Raw genomic sequence first — 19,738 nt, 5'->3', positions numbered from 1 at the left:
TCAGAAAGGATGAACACCCACCATTCCCGTCGACATGGGTGGAACTGGAGGGGATTATGCTGAGTGAAATAAGCCAGTCAGAGAAAGACAATTATATGGTTTCCCTTATATGTGGAACACAAGGGGTCGCATGGAGGACGTTAGGAGGAGGAAGGGGAAAATGAAGGGGTTGGAAATCAGAGGGGGAGATGAATCATGAGAGACTGTAGACTCCAGGAAACAAACTGAGGGTTTTATAGGGAAGGGGAGATGGGTTGGCCGGGTGATGGGTGTTAGGGAGGGCACGGATTGCATGGAGCACCCATGGAGCACTGGGTGTTATACGCAAACGATGAATCATGGAGCACTACATCAAAAACTGATGATGCACTGTATGGTGACTAACATAGTAATAAAAAAAAGCATCATTCTGGTGAGTGATATCCATAATGGGGGAGACTATGCATGTATGCAGGCAAGGGGTGTGTGAAAAATCTACCTTACTCTCAATTTTGTTGTAAACCTACAACAGCTCTAAAAAAAAACAAACAAACAAAAATGCTGAAAACATATCCTGTAATATACTACTTGGATAAGCATGTATTTGTCCCACAAATACTTGAGTGCTTACTCATGGCCCCCTGTAGGCACTGGGCTAACTGCAATAACCAAACAGAGCAAATCCCTACTTTCAGGGACTTTACATTCCAGGGGATAGAGCTGGATGCTTAAAAAAAAAATCAATATGTAATATCAGATAGTGATCCATGCTTCCTAAAGAAAATTTAGAAGTTTACCTGGATAGCATTTGGTAGGTAGTTATTAGCTGTAAATAATAAACATACAATAAATTTTTTTAAATATTTTATTTATTTACTTGACAGAGAGATCACAAGCAGGCAGAGCAGCAGGTAGAGAGGGTGGGGGAAGCAGGCTCCCCGCTGGGAGCCCCACGAGGGGCTTGATCCCAAGACCCTGAGATCATGACCTGAGCCGAAGGCAGAGGCTTAACCCACTGAGCCACCCAGGTGCCCCAATGAATAAATTTTTTTTAAAAAGTACACCTGGATTGAAAAATGGGACGTGCCTGCTACTTTACACAAAGTGGTCTGGGAATAGAGTAACATTTGAATGGAGACTTCAGAAACATGAAGGGAGACCTGTTGGCTTTTTGTGGAAAGCCCGCTGGCAATAACAGACGGCCCAAGCCCTGAAGCAGGAGCTGTCTGTGCTCGGGAATGGAGGCCTGGGAAGGGACCCCGTGGGGCGGGGCTAGAGGGGTAGGTGGGAGAGGTCAAAGGGATAGCTGGGATCCCGTAGGGCTTATCAGCCGTGGTAAGGACTTTGGATCGACAGAGCCATAATAATGAAACTGATGATTGAAGCAAATGAACATCATGTGACTGCGGTGAACGTGAGGGTTGAGGAGGGAGAGCTCCAGGAAGGTGGCAGACAAGGCCCCACAGAGATGAACGAGCAAATGGCAGCCTGCACAAATTCACGAGAATCCTGCAGGCAAATACCAGAAGAAATAGTGGAAAGGGTTTAGAGTGATTTCACTAGTGCATGAGGAGGGATGGATCACAGGGCTGCTGCTTTCCATTAGAAGCCTTTTAAATATGGTTTGACTTGTTTTTAACGATAAGGGTTTTTTAAAACTTGGGAAAGTTCTTAAGGAAGGGTGGGATGCTCAATTGTAAGGGCATCAGATGTGACACAGACCATGTAGCCAGTGCTCGGGGGTGGAAGTCCTGACGGCCAGGATTGGAATAGTCATTCTCATAAAATAAGCCCTCATGTTATGCCCTTGAAGTCTTGTCTGCTGAGCGCCTGCCCATGAGAATGAGGGGGGCCTTCTTCACTGGGCTTATGACTTGGAATTCTCAGTCACATATTGTGTTTCCTGCCAAAATATCCTTTTCTGTTTTCTTCGTTCAGCCACATGACAGCTGTCCCCTATTTTCTTAGGTGCCGGAGAACACGATGGCGAACTTTAAGGGCCATGCTCTCCCAGGGAGTTTCTTCTTGATAGTTGGGCTGTGGTGGTCAGTAAAGTACCCACTGATATACTTTCACCAGAAGGGGAAAAGCAGCCGACTGACTCATTACCAACAGCGTCTCGAGATCATTGAAGCCGCAATCAGAACCTTGTTTTCAGTCATTGGTAAGAAGGGGGTCATCTGGTCCAGGGGATCTCCCCACCACACCCAGCAACTTTAACCCATTTTCTGGACTCTGTGAAATGGAATGTTTCCACTGGCAGTTAACAAAACAAGGATTTTCAGTGCGCCACTAAATATTTTATAGTATCTATTGTGATCCGAGTTTTGTCAGTGTTAATAGTTAATAGCACTTTACACCATAGTGTGCTGTGAAAAACTACCAAATAAACATTCTTTGCCTTAGAAGGACCTAGGTGTAAGTTGTAGGAATAGAAGACCTACTTGATGAAAGAGATAAAACATAAATAATAGAAAAAATAATAGAGTAAGCTCATGTACATGAATTAGGGAAGTACTAAATGGAGTTTAGGAAAGTCATCTTTCCTTCTCTCCACTAGAATCTCAAGACTAGTTACCACCTAATTCCTTGGCATATCCTCCATCCCCATATCTCAAGCAATCACAAAGACAGGGACTTTATGCTGGAGGACTAGTAAGAGAGGCAGGGGAACAGACTGAAGAAAGCCAGCAGAGGGCTGTTGGAAAGGGATTTTCCTTTACTGTGCCCGTTCCAGCAAAGCCCGTGCACTTCCGTGGTGACTTGTCATCCCTTCCACTCCACTCGTGGCCACATGAGAAGGGGCCCGCAGTGCCAATAGTAGAAAGCGTTCTTCCTCGGGATCTGCCCATCATAGGGGTAACAGGGGACTTCATTCTGCAGTTGCGTTTTGCTGCTTCTCATCTTATGCCTACAGCGTCTCAGAAGGAGCTGAAGCAACACCAGCAGCCCCTCTTGGAGTGAGCGGAGGCACCTAGCTTGCTTTGCCCAGCCCCGCTGGGTTTTCCCATGCCCCAGGCAGTCATTCGGGCATCTCGTCTTTCTGGAGTCAAGAAGTGACGGGAACTACACAGCTTAAATGCTAAGGACAGCGTCAGTGTTGCCTAGAAAAAGAGCTAGAAAAGTATTTGGCTTCTTTGCTGGGGAAAACCATGGCTCATCCAACAAGATCTCCTGAGCTCCTACCCAGCAGGAACTCACTATTCCAGGTCTCGGGGATACAGTGGGGAACCAAGCAGAGTCCCTGCCCTCACAGAGCTCCCATTCCAGTGTCAGCGGGACTTCTTCCCCCGGCCCTTGCCACCAATTCCTTGGCCCTTCGCATATAAATTTGGGAAGGAGCTGGGTTTAAGGGAAAAACCTTTGGGGAACAGGGTCCAGAATGTTGTCATGGAGCATTATTCTAGGCCCCACAAACATTCTGAGCACCGGGCATAAAGGCCAATCTTTTGCCTTCCAAAACAGAAGATGAAGTAGGAGAACTAAGAACTACGAGCCAATGTCTCAAAGGGTTGCCTCTTGTAAGACACAGAAACCCCGGTGACGTGCCTCCGCCTGCTTTTCCCAGTGTTTAGGTTACAGAGACCTAAAGCTACGGGAAGGGCTCACAGCTCACAGAGCTCACTCTGTGCTCAGGAAAACCACTCACTCGAAGGCTGCCCGGATGAACACGCACCGGGAGCTGCTTCTCCCCGCTCAGGCGCACTCCACTGTCTCCACTACCAGTGTGTCTCTGCTCAGGTCCCCTTATTTTCAACCTAATGGTTTCGTTCCAGGATTTCCTTCACTGCTCACTTAGCCCAAAGATTAATTCATCAGCCACATTCTCACCGAAGTGATTGTGCCTTGCTTTCAGCTCAGTCACCAAATATCCTGGGGACCTGTGTGGCTATTTCTACTGCTGCTTCTCTCCACACCCCCCCCCAAAGGAACAAAGGCAAGATGTCCACACTGGTTCCCTGGCAAATGTCTTATTTTGCACTGAAGTAGCTGCCTCTGAGGGAGCAGAGTAGGCCCAGTGAGGTGTGGGCCACTTTCCCCCGTGTCTCAACTTCACTCATGACCTGCGGGTGTTTTCTCATCTGTGTTGAGCTCCTCCTCCCTCTCATGCTCCGCTCTCATCCCCCACAGGGATCCTGGCGGAGCAGTTTGTTCCCGACGGGCCCCACCTCCACCTGTACCACGAAAGCGAGTGGGTGAAGTTAATGAACTGGCAGCACAGCACCATGTACTTATTCTTCGCGGTCTCGGGGATCGTGGATATGCTCACCTGCCTCGTCAGTCATGTTCCCCTGGGGCTGGACAGACTGGTTATGGCCGTGGCGACATTCACCGAAGGTAACTTAGTGGTGCGGATGGGAAAAAGAACAAAGCAAGAGACTGACAAATTGTGTTTATGATGCATCAGGATAGAAAGACCAGAAATACTGCAAATACAGTAACTTTCCCCCAGAAAGCCCCAATCTCTGAATTTCAGAAACCTGAACAGGACTTGGTCCTAGGCTCTGGATGATACAGGGGACGTAGTCCGTAAAACAGCACATGAAAACATGAGGCTTTTAGCCCGTCTTGGATCTCTGTGCACAAACTCCCTAGCCCCTCCCCCATCACGCTTGCACGTGTGCACATCCACACTCACACACATAGTAGCTCTCCCAAACCTGGCCAGATGCCACCACGCATCAGAACTCCCTCTGCTCGGGGAAGAGAAACTGCACTCCACCTCCCACCCTGGAGTGTGTTCCTGTCTGGACTCCATCACAATCCTCAGGAGACCCACCCAGTAGCTAGGCCCCATCTCCCCAAAGAACTCACACTAACTGGGATAAGGAAAAAGCATTTTGTAATCCAACAACCTCCCCTCCTTCTGTACCTCAGGAAGAGCTGGGGGGGTGGAAAGTTTGAATGAGGGCAAAACTGAACTTCTAGTACACACGCACAGTCTGTCACAAATCAGCAACATGTTTCACCTACGCATCTGCATGAAGGCGTTTACTTAAAGGATCCATCCTTTGCGGCACAGATCCACTTCGAATGTAACACGAAATAAATCTGCCGTAGCCCTGTAATGCTCTATCAGCTGATTTCCTAACTGCTGAAAGATCGAGCTTTGAGACAGGTGTAGGAGGGCATTCTAGAACGGGAACAGTGCAGATGAAGCCTTCGGAGCAGAAACCAGTGAACCCGTCGTGGCTGAAATTGCTTTGTGCAGGTTTTCTCTTCTACTACCACGTCCATAACCGCCCACCCCTGGACCAGCACATCCACTCGCTCCTGCTGTGCGCCGTGTTCGGAGGCGCCTTCAGCATCTTCGTAGAGGTGATCCTCCGGGACAATATTGTGCTGCAGCTCTTCCGAACCAGTCTTGTTATCCTTCAGGGCACCTGGTTCTGGCAGGTAATTATCTGAAACGGTGCTCTTCACACGCATGGATTCCAGGAGCCACGCTGAGCTAGTGTAAGGCAGGTCCCGCCGGGCCTGCACAGGAAGGGCTCTGCAGGGCAACTTGTCTTCCCACACCTACCCCCGCCTTAAGTCATTTCCTCCAGTAGCATCTTACTGATGGATTAACAGGCAAAACCACGCAGCACAGAGCAAGCATATTAAAGAACGCCCCATCTGCCCTGTGGTGCAGACACTGTTACAGGCTCCACTTGCGTGCTCACCGGAAATGGACGTCCTGAAATGTTGTCTTTAAATAAGCTCATGCTAAACCCAGGAGAGTAATCCTCCCGTGCAAAAAGGCCTTTCTCTGCCTCCAGTATAGGTATGGGGAAGACGAGCAAGGGGGGGAGATCCTAGTGGGGGAGATACGGGCAATGGGGGGAGTGTGGGGAGGCAGTGAGCTCGCTTCTCAGGAGCAACTAAGGCCAGCTTCTCTGTATAACCCACCAGATCGGGTTTGTGCTGTACCCGCCTTTTGGAGGACCCGAATGGGACCAGAAAGATCACGCAAACCTCATGTTCATCACCATGTGCTTCTGCTGGCACTACTTGGCTGCCCTCTGCATTGTGGCCATCGGCTACTCACTCGTTTTCTGGTAAGTCCAAGGGAAGACAAATTCTGTCTAGTTTTTTTCCTCCTAACAACCTCTTGTCCCCAAAATCTATTACATCATTTTTATTTCCAGTGATGGAGCTTCCATAACTAAGCAGTGCTAACTTATACCACTTATTGAGAGCCAACTATCTGCCCAGTGCTGCAGATGAGGGTGATGAGATTCTGAGAAGTTAAAGGTCTGGTCATAGTAACCCAACAGACCCAGGTTTTAAAGGCAGTTCTGATGGACTTGAAGGCTGGGATGTGTAAGGAAAACTCTGAATTAGGCATCAGTCCTGGACTGCAGGCGCTGCTCTGCCATTGTTTTGAACCCATCACCTTATTCCTGGATTTGCCCCACCTCCTTCCCCGAGATGTGGCAATCAGACAGTGCCGTAACAGCAGGCGCGCTTTCAAGTGCTCGTCAGAGGTTACTAGAATAGCTGACCATTCCCAGGCACTCACTGTCCCAGGCCCTGCAGTAAGAACCGCATGTCTATTATCCCACTGAGTCCTCATTATTTTATGAAGTATGTGCTGTAAGGTTTTACAGATGGGGAAACCAAGGCTTCAAAGACTTAGTAACTTGATCGAGGTCACCCATTGAGTCAGCAGCAGACATGGCCTTGAACTGTGGAGCGAGTGATTTTGGGGGTATGCTAGTAATTAGTTCTGTTGTAGCTGCCCCTCATTTTTTCTAGTTTCCAGTTTCCCTCCCCAAAGCAGATAGACTTCACACACACACACACACACACACCAAACAGAAGGGAACTTAAGGTCACACTTTTCCTTTAGTTCTACTGCCTGGCCAGTGAAACAATAAAGTGGAAGACAGGAGATCTATGTTTAGTCTGTTATGACATTAACCATTAAATATTATTAATCTACCAATGAACAGTGTCCAAGAAGTGAGATATGCACAAAGCCACAGTATTTTACAGACATGTAAAGAAAATGCTTTAAGAACCAGCGGATGCCTTAATGTCCTTAGTTGAGAGAACAAGGGACTTCAGGGCTAATGTCATGTGCTTTTACTGTTGCTCTGTTACAGCCATTTGACCCGGTTAAAGAGGCCCGGAGGAGAAATCATTGGCATTCAGAAGCTGAAGTCAGATCACACTTACCAGACAGCCCTCTTGAGTGGCTCGGATGAGGAATGAGAGGAAGCCACCCGTCACCAGTGCGGGGTGGATGTGCCCCTCTGAGTACAACATGCCGGAGTGTGCGAAGAGGTAGCTCATCTCCCTTTCAGTGCCTGCTGTGGTCTGCTCTTAAGGGTTTATATATTCGCACCTTCTCATTAAACTAAGGTCTCTGTTGCTATGGTATCCTTCATAGAGAAAAATGAAGCAACAAGCCCTTATTTATGTCCCTGTGTGAAGGGAAATCAAAGACTCTGAAAGTTTTAGAATAGGATGTGGCCCCATGGATGAATCCACGATATGAATCCAGCAGAAAATACTGCTTTTTTTTTTTTTAAGATTTTATTTATTTATTTGACAGACAGAGATCACAAGTAGGCAGAGAGGCAGGCAGAGAGAGAGGAGAAAGCATGCTCTCCACGGAGTGGAGAGCCCGATGCGGGGCTCGATCCCAGGACCCTGGGATCATGACCTGAGCCGAAGGCAGAGGCTTTAACCCACTGAGCCACCCAGGCGCTCCAGAAAATACTGCTTTTGATAAATTATTCCTTTTTCTCTCAAGAAAACAGGTACTTTCTTAGCAGAAATTAAGTAAACAAGACTGCCTTTATTTTAAAGATGCAATTCTAGCACATATTTTTTTTTTAAGTAAAAATTCACAAGCTTTGGTACTTTAAATATTACTTGTTAAACATTTCCTAATTAACCATTAATATTCCAGAATACTGCAATACTACTGATAAGTGATGACGCTGGGCCAAAGGTGACTTTTTTTTTTTTTTTTTAAATCAGGAAGCTAGTTAGTGGCCCAGCTGAGAGCTGGAACATAGATGTTCTGGGTCCTCAGAAGTACTCTAATAAGAAGATGCTAACAGGAAGTCTGTATAATGAGGTAGAGAGAAAAAGGCAGGTTATTAAAGACCTTGAATTTAAATATAGCTGAAAGCAGAGGGTAAGAATCCTGCAGAGGATGTGGATCTTGAACTAGTAATATTAAGTCTCAACACTGTAATGTTGGTTCTGGATGTTTTTTGGTTTTTGTTTTTTAACTTCCTTCAACAAATATTTATTAAACATCTGCTTTGCACCAGCATAGAAATGGTTAGAAGGATCACTGAGATACCTGTCCAACCAAGAATTCAGTCTAATGGGAGAGATATGCAACCAGTTACCTACAGGGTGACTGGTGCCATAAGGGGTAAGTGCAACTACCATGAAACACGAGGGAGGGGAGGAGATGGGGAGTCTGCCCTGTAGAAAAAGCACATTCCAGGCACAGAGAACAGGAAGCACAAAGGTCACGAAATCATGAAGGAACACAGAGAGTTAAGTTCCACAAACTGACAGAAGCTGGGAAGGTCTTCCAGACCAATAGTACCATTTGTGTGTACAGCACTCCCCTCATTCTGAAAGGCACTGTCTCTCATGTGATTTGCACAACCACGTGTTATGGAAGCACACTTGGTTCTGCAGAGAAGCTGATGAACCGAAGGTCACAGAGCTACAAAGTCGCAAAGCCAGCCTTTAGGACTACAAAGCCAGCTTACTTCTCGATAGAGGACCCCCTCCCCACGACCACTACTTCATACAAATACGGCAGAGATCTTCGACATGAAGCACTGTGTGCTCTTTGGCAGAAATGCACTTACGTGAGAGCTGACCTCCCACGGTTAGCCAGCACTTCAGTACTGAGTTCACAACTAAGGGGTTAAAAATTAGCTACCTGAAACTGGGATTTAATTATGAGAAGAGAACCTGTGTGTCACCTTTCAGGATCCAATTCCGTTCGCCTGCTAAGTAGGAACCCAAACATCCATTCAGTAAGTACTGGAGGACCCATTATGGGCAATTAACATAAAACACGTTCTTTCCTTAGAGACTGGCGTGGGGGTAAGGAACCTATTTACAGTGTTAGTTGCATGTAAAGATCTCCACTACGGATGGAAGGGGCGAGGACAGTGCAGCACACTGTAAGGAAATGTAATATTTTCTCCAGAGTGAGGGGCTCAGGTGTGAAGATCAGAGAGGAAACACTGATTACTGTGACGCCCCTTTCACAGAACCTTCATGGAGCTTATCTACCCTGGAGAAAAATCTTAGAAGTGGTATCAAAATACAAACCCATCACAGTGCTAGTCACCAAAGCAGTCTTAGGCACACAGTCTGAATAACTGTACCAACCTCTGAACCTTAGGTACACAGGCTCAATTGTTCCCACAAGTTCTTCTGGACGTGTTCCCCCAAAGTATCCACCATAGCTCCCACATCTCTACAAGACCCTTGAGGTCTGTATCTAAGGAACGATGTTTGATGCAAATGCTGCTGACATCCCTTCAACAACTCCAGCAGGGGTTGCCATTCCCAGCACTCCACCGACTGGCCGGGCCATACCAAATCGTACTCACCAGGGACCCAGGCCTACCCTAGTATCCTGAAATGTCCCTGTTCTCTGAGCACGCAGGTGGAGGTCTCCAGGCACTAAGGAGACAGACACGGCCGGGTGACTTTAGTAAACAAAGAGGGAGGCAGGGCTGGGGCTGAACGTCCAAACTACTTTCCTGCAATCACTTGCTAAGTAACTTCAGGAAGGGTGTGTTTTAACCAGCAATAAATACCTGAGACAGGGTCCCTCAAATGTCTATCATTTTCTCATTTAGAAACGGTCACATGGACTCTTCTAGGAAACAATAACATGCAAATATCAAAGGACTGGAAAAAACAGATGCCCTCTCCTCCACTCAGCTAAAAGGCCATTTTTCTCCTTCATGGTAGTCCCTACCTTTCCCCCTTCCTAGTCTGACTTCCGTGCCAGCCCCCGATCACCAGCAAAAGCTCAGTCACCCTTCAGCCAATCCATGTCAGCACTCTGTAACTGGGGCTTACCACCCTTACTTACTCCAACTGTCCCCACTTCTCAGCATGACACATCACAACCACCCTCCCCCGGGAAGGCAGCAAAAAGGATACTTGACTTAGAATCAGAAGACTGGATTTACATCTTGCTTCTCTTTAACCTCAACTCAGACTCGCCATTTGTCACAGGGATGAGAAGTCAGAAGAGGGATAGGAATGTCTATTTTATAGAACTGCTTCAAGAATCAAATGTGATGTCTGGAAAGCCACCAGCCGCTCTGACCTCTGCAGCCTATCTTTATCGCTCAGCACCACCGAGCAACCCCCTCTAAACTAGGCCGCTGAAATTTTCTGCCCCTTAACTCCACTTCCTCACCAGACCACATAAAAGATCATCACAGAATTTCCACAGATTAAAGACACGTTTTTAATAATCTGGACACTCTTAAGAGAGACAAGGAAGCTCTGACCCTGCAGGAAGGCTCCACCATCCAAGCCCTGCTCCCACACAAAAGAGGCCTATGCTGTTAACAACCAGGGCTTTAATTACTTCTGACAGTTTCCAGTATTGTTCAGAGCTCTGCCTAGAGGTTGGTGACACAGCCAGGATGAAAAGACTGGTAAATCCCAGCTGACCTCTCCAAGACCGAGCTGCAGGGTGCACACACCACTCTCTCCTTGCTGTCTCTACTCTGGAGCAGAAGTCAGCAAAGTTTTACCTAAAGGGCCTATGGATGTAAGTATTTTAGGCCTAAGGGCCACATAGACTCTATGGCAATGACTCAGATCTGCCTCTCACTGAAAGCAGCCATGGGTAATACAGAGACAAATGGCCATGGGCTGTGTTCCAATAAGACTTTATTTACAAAAACAGGTAGCCAGCCCCGAGGCTGTGGTTTGCAGACTCTTGCTCTGGAGCAAAGCAAACGTATCATCTCTGAACCGTAATAACGTCTGATCTGTGACAGCAGCGTTTCTGCTGGCGCTTGCCTACTCTGTCCACCGACTCTGGACTTTGGTTTGAACAGGCTTGACAAGGAGGACAAAGTCAGCAGGTGAAGGTAAGGACCACAATCAAGATCCTGATGCCTCATCTTTACGAGGCGGTGCCAAATTCATACCATTTCGGGGAACCCGCACTCTCTCGCTCCCTAGGGTTCCTGACCACCTTAAAGCCTCCCCACTACTATGTAGTGATCACGTCAGCCACCAACTTAGTAAGAATCCTGCTATTCTCTCATTATGGTCAAGAGTAAGTCCTCAGTTTGAGGGGCAGGGGAGAGGGCTAAAGCCCAAGTTTCTATTGGATAAAGATGTACAACAGGTTCTTTAAAAAAATAAGTTACATAAAAATTTCTGGACACAAAACTCCTATCTAGACCACTAGTCACAGAGAAGAGCAGAAGCTAGAAAATCCAATCCCCACAGAGAACATGACTTCCTGCCGCTCTGCACACTCTGCGGCTATGAACCTGCCCCTGGTGTCTGGCTCTTAGGAAGAGAACTGGGGCTCGTGTGGCACCACAATGACCTCACGCAACCCTGACAGAGGAGCTTCTCCCGATAGCAACCGCACAGCCCTGGGAAGTCTGGCGGGGACTTTTCTCGGTGTGCTCCACCGTGGAGTATGGCGGCAGATTCCAGGCCACGGATGCCGTCATGCCACTGCCGGCCTTCCCCAACCAGACAAGCTGAGAAAAACGCCGCCGCCTCCCTGCTCCCCTCGTCTCGGCCAGGAGGGCAGACCGGACGTGCATGCGTGCGTGCGTGCACGGACGCCATCTCTCTCTCCCTGAATCACTGCTGTTCAGGTGCCTGTTTAGGAGATGGAGCTGTGGTCACGACGACAGTGGAGACTGCTTTGGAGGAACCAGAAGCTGTTCCCTGTTGAAGATGGGATGCGGGGACAGTCTGGATGCGCACCTGTGTACAAAGACAGAAGGTCCGGTTAGGAGGTCACAGATGAGCCCCTCAGCTGCAAAGAAACAGTGACAGGGAGAGAAGCCTGGTATGGCTGACAGCTCGCCTTGGCCCTTACCTGTGTGGCCTGACCTTGTTGCTGAAGCTGCTGCAACTGCTGGGCAGTGAGGAAACTCACAGGCTTATTGCCAGCAATGAGCTTAGTACCCGCTGGCATGGTGGTGAGGATGATATTGCGGCCCAACCCACTGAGGCTGTGGAGGGAAAGCAGGGGTGAGGCGTCACGATGGGCGGGGTGTCACCTCTGGCCCAGAAGCAGGCCGCATGCTTAAGGAAAACAGGGAGATCTGCAGTCCTACGAAAATTCCTGCATTCTGGACTGAAATGGAAACCAGCTGGTGAGACCACCTTTCTCCTAGCTTCTAGGCTTCCCATAAAGCCCCAAGGCCCTCAGCGCTCTGAATACAACGGCTCTGACACTGTACCCAGATCAGCAGAAATAATGGACAGGACTCCAGGGAAGTGTGCATTCCAGAAAAGAAACTTCCCCAAGACAGCTGTCTTGAGACTATCTGATTTCATCATGCCCCTTATCCCTGTTTAGGTCAGGACCACACAAAGTCCCCAGGTAAGTCCTCCTCCTCTGAACTACCATAACACAGGGCTCAGTGTCAAAATGATGCCTTCCCTAACACCCACACTGCGAACTGCCATCTGAGCCACAGCACCAGCCCAACCCATCCCAGCACTTCCCATCCTCCTCCCTTTTTCTCCATAGTACGTCTCACCACGCTACATGGTATTTTACTCCATTATTTCACTCCTCCCTCTACAATGTAAGCTTGAAAACAGCATGGCCTTTTGTCTGTTTTAATCACGGCTCTGTGTCCCCAGCGCCTAAAAACAATACTAGGTACTCAATAAATATGTTAATGAGCACAACAAAGGAGAAATATCCAAGAGCCCCAGAAACACTAGCTGCCCTTCCCCTGTGTGGCAGGGAGCCATGTGGAAGCCCTGCCCTTCACTCCGGCACTTACTTGGCTCCAAGGTTGCCTTTGATGATGGGGGCCGTGACCACACTTTTGCCCTTCATAGGCTGGCTGATAACAGACAGTGGAACCGTGATCCTCGTGGGCAGCTTCCCCTAAAGAAGAAAAGAAATCAGGCTCACGGCACAGAAGGGAAGAAAAACCACCAAGTGTCACCTACTGGGCCACCAACTAGGAGCAAGCACCCTGATGCTCTCATTTCCTGTACTCTGCAGGGGCCCAGTACTTCTGAGGGGTGGGCCCAGGCTGCTTTCCTAAAACTGCCGACAGGCTGTAGTAAGTGTTCATATATTCTATTTAGGTCTCATCTGACGTTAACCATCCTCCTTCACGCACCCTAAAGCATCAACAAACACAGATAACCACTGCCATCAGCATAAACACGTGTACTAAACTGCAAAGGGAAGCGTCGTTTTCACTTAAGCATAGTAGGAATCTGAGCTCTGTAGAGGGTAGACTCTCAATCATGCGTGTACCTCCCGATACTTGGCACACAACTACTATCTGCAGGAAGTGTGACGAAGGACAGAGGCACGCGGCAGTTACTAAAGTGCACAGTCCTGCTTCCCTGGAACGCAGGCTCACTGGCGCGGTGCACACAGCCCAGCATGCTAGATTGGGAACAGGTCACATTTTCCAGGTGCTTTCCCTCTCTCCCAGAGATAAGAGAGGTTAGTTAAGGGACATTAATAATAAACTCAACCAAGTGAAAAGTCCAACCCCAAAGCCAATAAAGGCCGAAAAGGAACAAAGTAGAAGGTGAACAGGCCTAGAGTCTTTGCGTTTCAGGATGGCGAAGATTAGCTCACTGCATCACCAGTGTTCAGGGTGCCTGCTTAACCCCTGACTGGTAATAAAATTTAAACACAGTAAAATCTTGTGTAAACTTGATTTTTATAAAAATGATTCAAGGGGCGCCTGGGTGGCTCAGTCGGTTAAAGTCTCTGCCTTTGGCTCAGGTCATGATCCCAGAGTCCTGGGATGGAGCCCCGCATCGGGTTCTCTGCTCAGTGGGGAACCTGCTTCCCCCCCCGCCCAGCCCCTGCTTCCCTCTCTGCCTACTTGTGATCTCTGTCTGTCAAATAAATAAAGTCCTTTAAAAAAAAAAAAATGGTTCAAGGGACGCCTGGGTGGCTCAGTCATGCTCGGGTCATGATCCCAGGGTGCTGGGATCAAGTCCTGCATCAGGCTCCCTGCTCGGTAGGGAGCCTGCGTCTCCCTCTGCCTGCTCTGCCTGCTGCTCCCTGTGCTTGTGCTGTCTGATAAATAATTAAATAAAATCTTAAAAAAAAAAAAAAGATTCAAGAGGGGTGGTCATTAGGATACTCAGTTCCCAAGGGCAAGCTATTTCTCAAGAAGCCAGGCACTCAGGTACAAAACTGTGTGTCACAGGTCCCCATACCAATCTCCAGCTGATTCACAAGTTGTAGCCCATCAGAAAGCTCAACAATGTCAACAGACAATAGAATAACTTGAGATGGTACCTCCAAGTGGATTTACTATGGTTTTATTTTCTTAAGAATGCCTCAGCTGGGGCGCCTGGGTGGCTCAGTGAGTTAAAGCCTCTGCCTTCGTTCGGCTCAGGTCATGATCCCGGGGTCCTGAGATCAAGCCCCTCATCAGGCTCTCTGCACAGCGGGGAGCCTGCTCCCCCCAGCCCACCCGCCTGCCTCTCTGCCTACTTGAGATTTCTGTCTGTCAAATAAAAATAAATAAAAATCTTAAAAAAAAAAAAAAAAAGAATGCCTCAGCTGCTTTCAACCTTTCAGACCACCAGAACACCAGCTGGAATTGTCCCTTTGTGAACTAGCCTAACTTGCTGACTAGACTGGGAAAAGAATCACTGCTTTATGCTTTGTGCCCCTCACAGGCTCTTGGGCTGTGACAGAGTAGATGCCACAGGCTTACTACGTTTCTGTGTTAGGAGAAAGATTCAAAGAAACAAAAGTGGATCAAGTACACACTGTCTTCTTGCTTCCTTAATTTAACTTTTGTGATATGAGAACCTAAATAAATATTTTCTTTTAAGCCACACTGTATTTCAGGGTTTTTTGGCTGGTTGGTTTTACTAATGTCCTCCTTCCTCCACCACTCTGGCTTTAATCCAAATTCCTGAGGATTTACTATATATGTTGCTTAGAAAAGTGAAACTGTGTTTTATACTGTGCATATGCACCCCACTCTACAGAAGAATGCTCCTTATCCACAGGCTAAAGAATAAAAACACGAACCCAGAAACACACCTATGTTGATATGGGAATTTGCTTTATGATAAGTGTAGTATTTCAAGTTAGTGAGTAAGGAATAAACTGGTCAATGATGTTGGAATAAAGTAAGAAATATAAAATGACATCTCTACGAATGCCATTTAAAGAACATATTTCAAGTGCATTATCAATATACTTTTTCTAAAATCCTGAAAATATTTTATTAAAATGAAGGCTAATATCTTTATTCCCTGGAGTAAGAAAAGCACAAGACGCAAAACCCAGGAACCATAAAAGAAAATGTTGATAGATCTAAACTGATAAAATACCTGTAGAGCAAAGGCTCCATACACAAGGTTAAAAAAATGACAGGCTGGAAGGAAGTATTTTCTACACATATCAAGAATAATATCCAGAAGAAATAAAGAGCCACCTCAAACAACGGGAAAAAGCCAAATACCCCAGAAGAAAACTGGCAAAGATTTATTCACCCCTGGACAGCACATGGCAAAATGGATGCCCAACTCCTCTAAAGATCAGAGAAATGAAACAGAAGAACTCTCTTCACCAGTAAGATAAAGTTAAAACAACAAATCCCAGGATACCCAGCATCGGTTAGGAGAGCTGCCAAGGGGAGTGTAAGGTGGTGTGAGCTTTTTGGTTGAATGACTGGCGTTAACAAAGCTTTCCGTGTGTATCCCTGCCCCCTTCTAGCATTCTCCACTCCGCAGATGCTTTTCTGCATTCACCGCAGCACTGGTCTTCAACAGAAGAGGTTCAAGCACACCCCTTCTTAGAAAAGTAAAATACGAATATGCACTGATACAGGATTACCATGTATCAGTAAAAAGAATGCTATCAATATCCACGGGGGATCTAGAATAATCCCCAAAATATATTTTTCAATAAGGAAGGCAAAGCACAGAACAGTATACAGATTTAAGGTCTCTCACAGGATTTCTTTTCAAACTATGTGTACATACTGCATGAAAATGCTCAGGAAAAGGACTTGAAGGATCAATGCCAAAATACCAGTAGTAATGAGCCCTCATGAAGAGTGAAGTAAAGGGTGATTGAAGAAATTTTATCTTTTACCCTAGGTACTTTTGTACTGTTTTAATCCTTTATGAGAGCGAACACATATACTACTTCATAAATTTGTTTCGAAATTTTAAAAAGCCTACTAAGAAGTAAGCCTGTTTGGGTCAAACAAAGCAATACAGAGCGGGTGTACCTTCCGTTCCTAAGCAATACAGAGCGGGTGTACTTTCCGTTCCTAAAAAGAGAAGCTCCCTAAGCAGAAGGGCTATTCTTCCCCATGTTACTCACAGCCTGGGACGTGGAAACCACCGTGGTGCTGACAGGGACCTGCCGCACTGCAGAGGCTCCCGTCCCGATGCTGATGGGCGTGCTGGCAGCCCCAGAAGCCACGGCCACAGTCTTGGACACAGCAGCATTCATACTGGGCAAGGACACCGCTGAAGTATGGACAGTTCCAGACCCACTGGCCACTGAGGACCCTTGCTTGGCATGGGTCGCAACTGTGATGGTCTGGCCTGCTTTGGGGGGCATCACTCCCAGGCCCTGCACGATGCGGATCGTGGCAGCTGGCTTTGCTTCTGAAGAAGCCACCGTGTTTTTCGCCTTCTGGTCTGCCACACTCACACCAAGTGCTGGCATCAAGCGGAAAGCTGAACTTGAGGCTTCTGCTGGCTTGAGGTCAGGAGTCACTTTAACCACGGTGGTACCTGTCGGAGTGGACGAAGGGGCACTGGCTGAACTGGCCTTGGCAGGGCTCTCCGTGGCATGGACCGGATTGGAAGTGATGTGTAAGGTAGCAGAAATGCCTTTGCCCGTAGTGCCGCTTCCTGTCCCAAAGAGGTCCTGGGTCAATTTGACTGTCGTGACCTGGGACTTGGCCAATGTGGCCATCATGTCCGGAGTGATTCGCAGAACCGTCTGGCCTTTGGCATCTGTGGTGATGGAAGAGGGCGGCAGACGCAAGACATCCTTACCCTGGATACGGAAGTTAGTGGCTGTGAGTGGAATGCTGTTGCCCGTCTGGGGCTTCACACCAAGCTGCCCAGTGATGGCCACCTGGATAGGGAAGAAAGAGCACTGACAAGGGGATCCACGGTGCTAAGCTGCTCGTGTAGAGTAATGAGACAAACCTCCATTTCCCGGGGATGTGTGCTTCAGATATTTTTCTAACTTTTTGTTTTGAAAACTGGTGAACATTTACAAAAGTGGAGAATGGTGTATAACAAATCCATGTACCCAACTTCAAAGGATCACTTTGCCAATATTGTTTTATCTGCCCCACTTTTCCTTTTTTTGGGGGGTGGGGGTGGACAGAGGAGCTGGGATATTTTAAAGTAAACCACTATATCATTTTACTGATCAGTACTTTTGTACACACTTCTAACCCAGAAAAGGACTTTTTTCTTAAAGTAAAAAAATAATCACCTACACATTAGACCAGATGGGTTTAACAGACATATATGGAGCATTCCATCCCAAAAGAGCAGAATACACATTCTTAAGTGCACACAGAATGTTTTCCAAGACAGATCATATACTAGCCCACAGCCCCCACCCCAACATACCCAACTACTATAACCTAATAATCATCTATAAATAGTATCTAATAATATATATTTGCATTTCCCCAACTGTTTCAAAAATGTCTTTTATTTACAGTTATGATGACCTTTAATTTCGAGAGCAGACAATGGCACCAGTGGTCCACAGCATGGGCTTTGGAGCCAGACTTCCTGGATTCATACACCAACTCCTATCTAAGGTCAACGTCCCATGTGTAACACATGAACTCTTCTAGCCTCAAGGACCTTCTCTACGTTGCATTTCCCCCTCTACTGGATGACTGCCAACAGTATGCAAAGACGCTCAAACATTTCTCAACGTACAAAGCAACGTTTTTTTCATTTACGACACATACTGCCCCCGCAGCCCCACTTCTCTGCTCTCTTCAAAAACAGAATTGCTGAAAAACTGCCTATATTCCTTGTCTCTACTTCCTCACCTTACATTCTCTCTTGAACCCATTCCCAAACAGCCACCAATCCACTGGTGGCCAGTCAAGCAAGCAGAGAGTGATCCACCTGCAGCCTCACGTCTCTCACACCGTCACAGCCGATACAGGTGCTGACTTCATAAACACACTGTTCTCTAGGTCTGAATTCCAGTATCTGCACCTCACTGTTTTCAAGCTCGGGAGATGATATCACAATCTACCGAATCACTCAAGCCCAAAGCTGTGGGACACACTCAAATCCCTTCTTTCAACAGACCCCCCTAAGCTGCCCACCGGAGAATCACACAAGCTTGACCGCCAAACCTATATCCAGAATCCCAGCACCTCTCCGACCTCCAAAGATGATGCACACAAGCCAGCACCATCTTCCTGGACTGCCTCGACTACCTCCCAGTCTCCCTGCTTCCATTCCTGTCCCCTGAAGCCCATCCAACACAGCAGCCAGAGAGCTTTTTAAAGATAAACCAATCAACTTATTCTGGCCCACGCTCTTTCAGTGGCTCCCCATGTTAAAATTAAAATCAAAGTGTGATGTGATTTAACCACAGCTAACTTCCCAAGCAACACCCTCTGAACACTTTCACACCTGCTTACTAAGTTCCACACACAATGGCTTTCCTGTTGCTCCTCAAGCGTATGACGTGAAAACGATTCCCTGCACTTTCAGTTACTTCACCGGATGCCTAGAATGCTGTCACCAGATAATCCAAATATGGCACACTCTCTAACCTCATTTCGTCCATTTTCCAAATGCCATCTCCTCAGGCCTGCACAGATGGCCTTAGCTAAAATGGCACACTGTCACTCTCTACCCCTCCCCGTTTACTGCTCTCCTTAGCTATTATACCTGTCCTGGAAGCAGCTGTCCCCTAGCTCTATGAGAAGATGAGCTCCACAAAGGCAGGGATTCAGTCTCTGAAATACACCACTACATCCCCAATACTCTGGACAGTGCCTGGCACAAAAAAAGCACTCAACAAATATTTGTTCAATGAAAACAATGACATTATTTTACCATTAGATGATTCCATTTCTTCATGTATTAAAGAATGATAATAAAAGCATCTATCCCATGGCATTATGAGAATTAAATTACATAGTACCTATAAAAGCACAGTGCAGGCACATGAAAAGCACATCACTGCTACTGTGCCTAACAATTCTTTGTATTTTTTTGTGATTTTTTAAAAAAATATTTTATTTTTAAATAATCTCTGCACCCAGCATGGGACTCGAACTCACAACCCTGAGATCAAGAGTCACATGCTCCACTGACTGAGTCAGCCAAGTGCCCCACTATTTAGCAATTCTTCAAAAATTGGATTATCATCCTTGCATATTCACAAGCAGGAAAGTACAAATGTATCCTGTTGTTATCAGACATAAGCAAAAACACCAACAAAGTATACATTATACCCCAAGATTGTCATTAAATAAATTCACAGAACATCTACTCCAAATCCAGAAACTACTAACTGCTAAATTATACA

General features: G+C 47.0%; 2 protein-coding genes across 3 annotated transcripts in view; one reads left to right on the top strand and one right to left on the bottom strand.

Annotated features, from left to right (window-relative positions):
- TMEM45B (transmembrane protein 45B) overlaps positions 1-7,587 on the top strand; it is a 57,585-nt gene extending 49,998 nt beyond the window's left edge. Inside the window, exons 3-7 of one of the 2 annotated variants that reach the window (XM_080815840.1) lie at positions 1,948-2,143; positions 4,111-4,317; positions 5,192-5,376; positions 5,875-6,020; positions 7,071-7,587. In XM_080815840.1, coding sequence (XP_080671966.1) covers positions 1,963-2,143; positions 4,111-4,317; positions 5,192-5,376; positions 5,875-6,020; positions 7,071-7,179 — 828 coding nt within the window. In that variant the 5' untranslated portion in view covers positions 1,948-1,962 and the 3' untranslated portion in view covers positions 7,180-7,587. The remainder of the gene's footprint in view (positions 1-1,947; positions 2,144-4,110; positions 4,318-5,191; positions 5,377-5,874; positions 6,021-7,070) is intronic. The other variant, XM_080815841.1, reaches the window with a different exon arrangement.
- Positions 7,588-8,218: 631 nt separating this feature from the next.
- Positions 8,219-19,738, bottom strand: part of NFRKB (nuclear factor related to kappaB binding protein) — a 42,729-nt gene continuing 31,209 nt past the window's right edge. Inside the window, exons 24-27 of the mRNA XM_080815839.1 lie at positions 16,523-17,290; positions 12,975-13,081; positions 12,053-12,188; positions 8,219-11,937 (exon numbers count right to left, since the gene is read on the bottom strand). Of these exons, the coding sequence (XP_080671965.1) occupies positions 11,812-11,937; positions 12,053-12,188; positions 12,975-13,081; positions 16,523-17,290 (1,137 nt within the window). The 3' untranslated portion in view covers positions 8,219-11,811. The remainder of the gene's footprint in view (positions 11,938-12,052; positions 12,189-12,974; positions 13,082-16,522; positions 17,291-19,738) is intronic.

Source organism: Martes martes (genome assembly GCF_963455335.1).
Source record: "Martes martes genome assembly, chromosome: 10".
Classification (NCBI taxonomy): Eukaryota; Metazoa; Chordata; class Mammalia; order Carnivora; family Mustelidae; genus Martes; species Martes martes.
The sequence above is the reverse complement of the archived record's forward strand: the minus strand, read 5'-3'. Positions and strand labels throughout refer to the sequence as shown.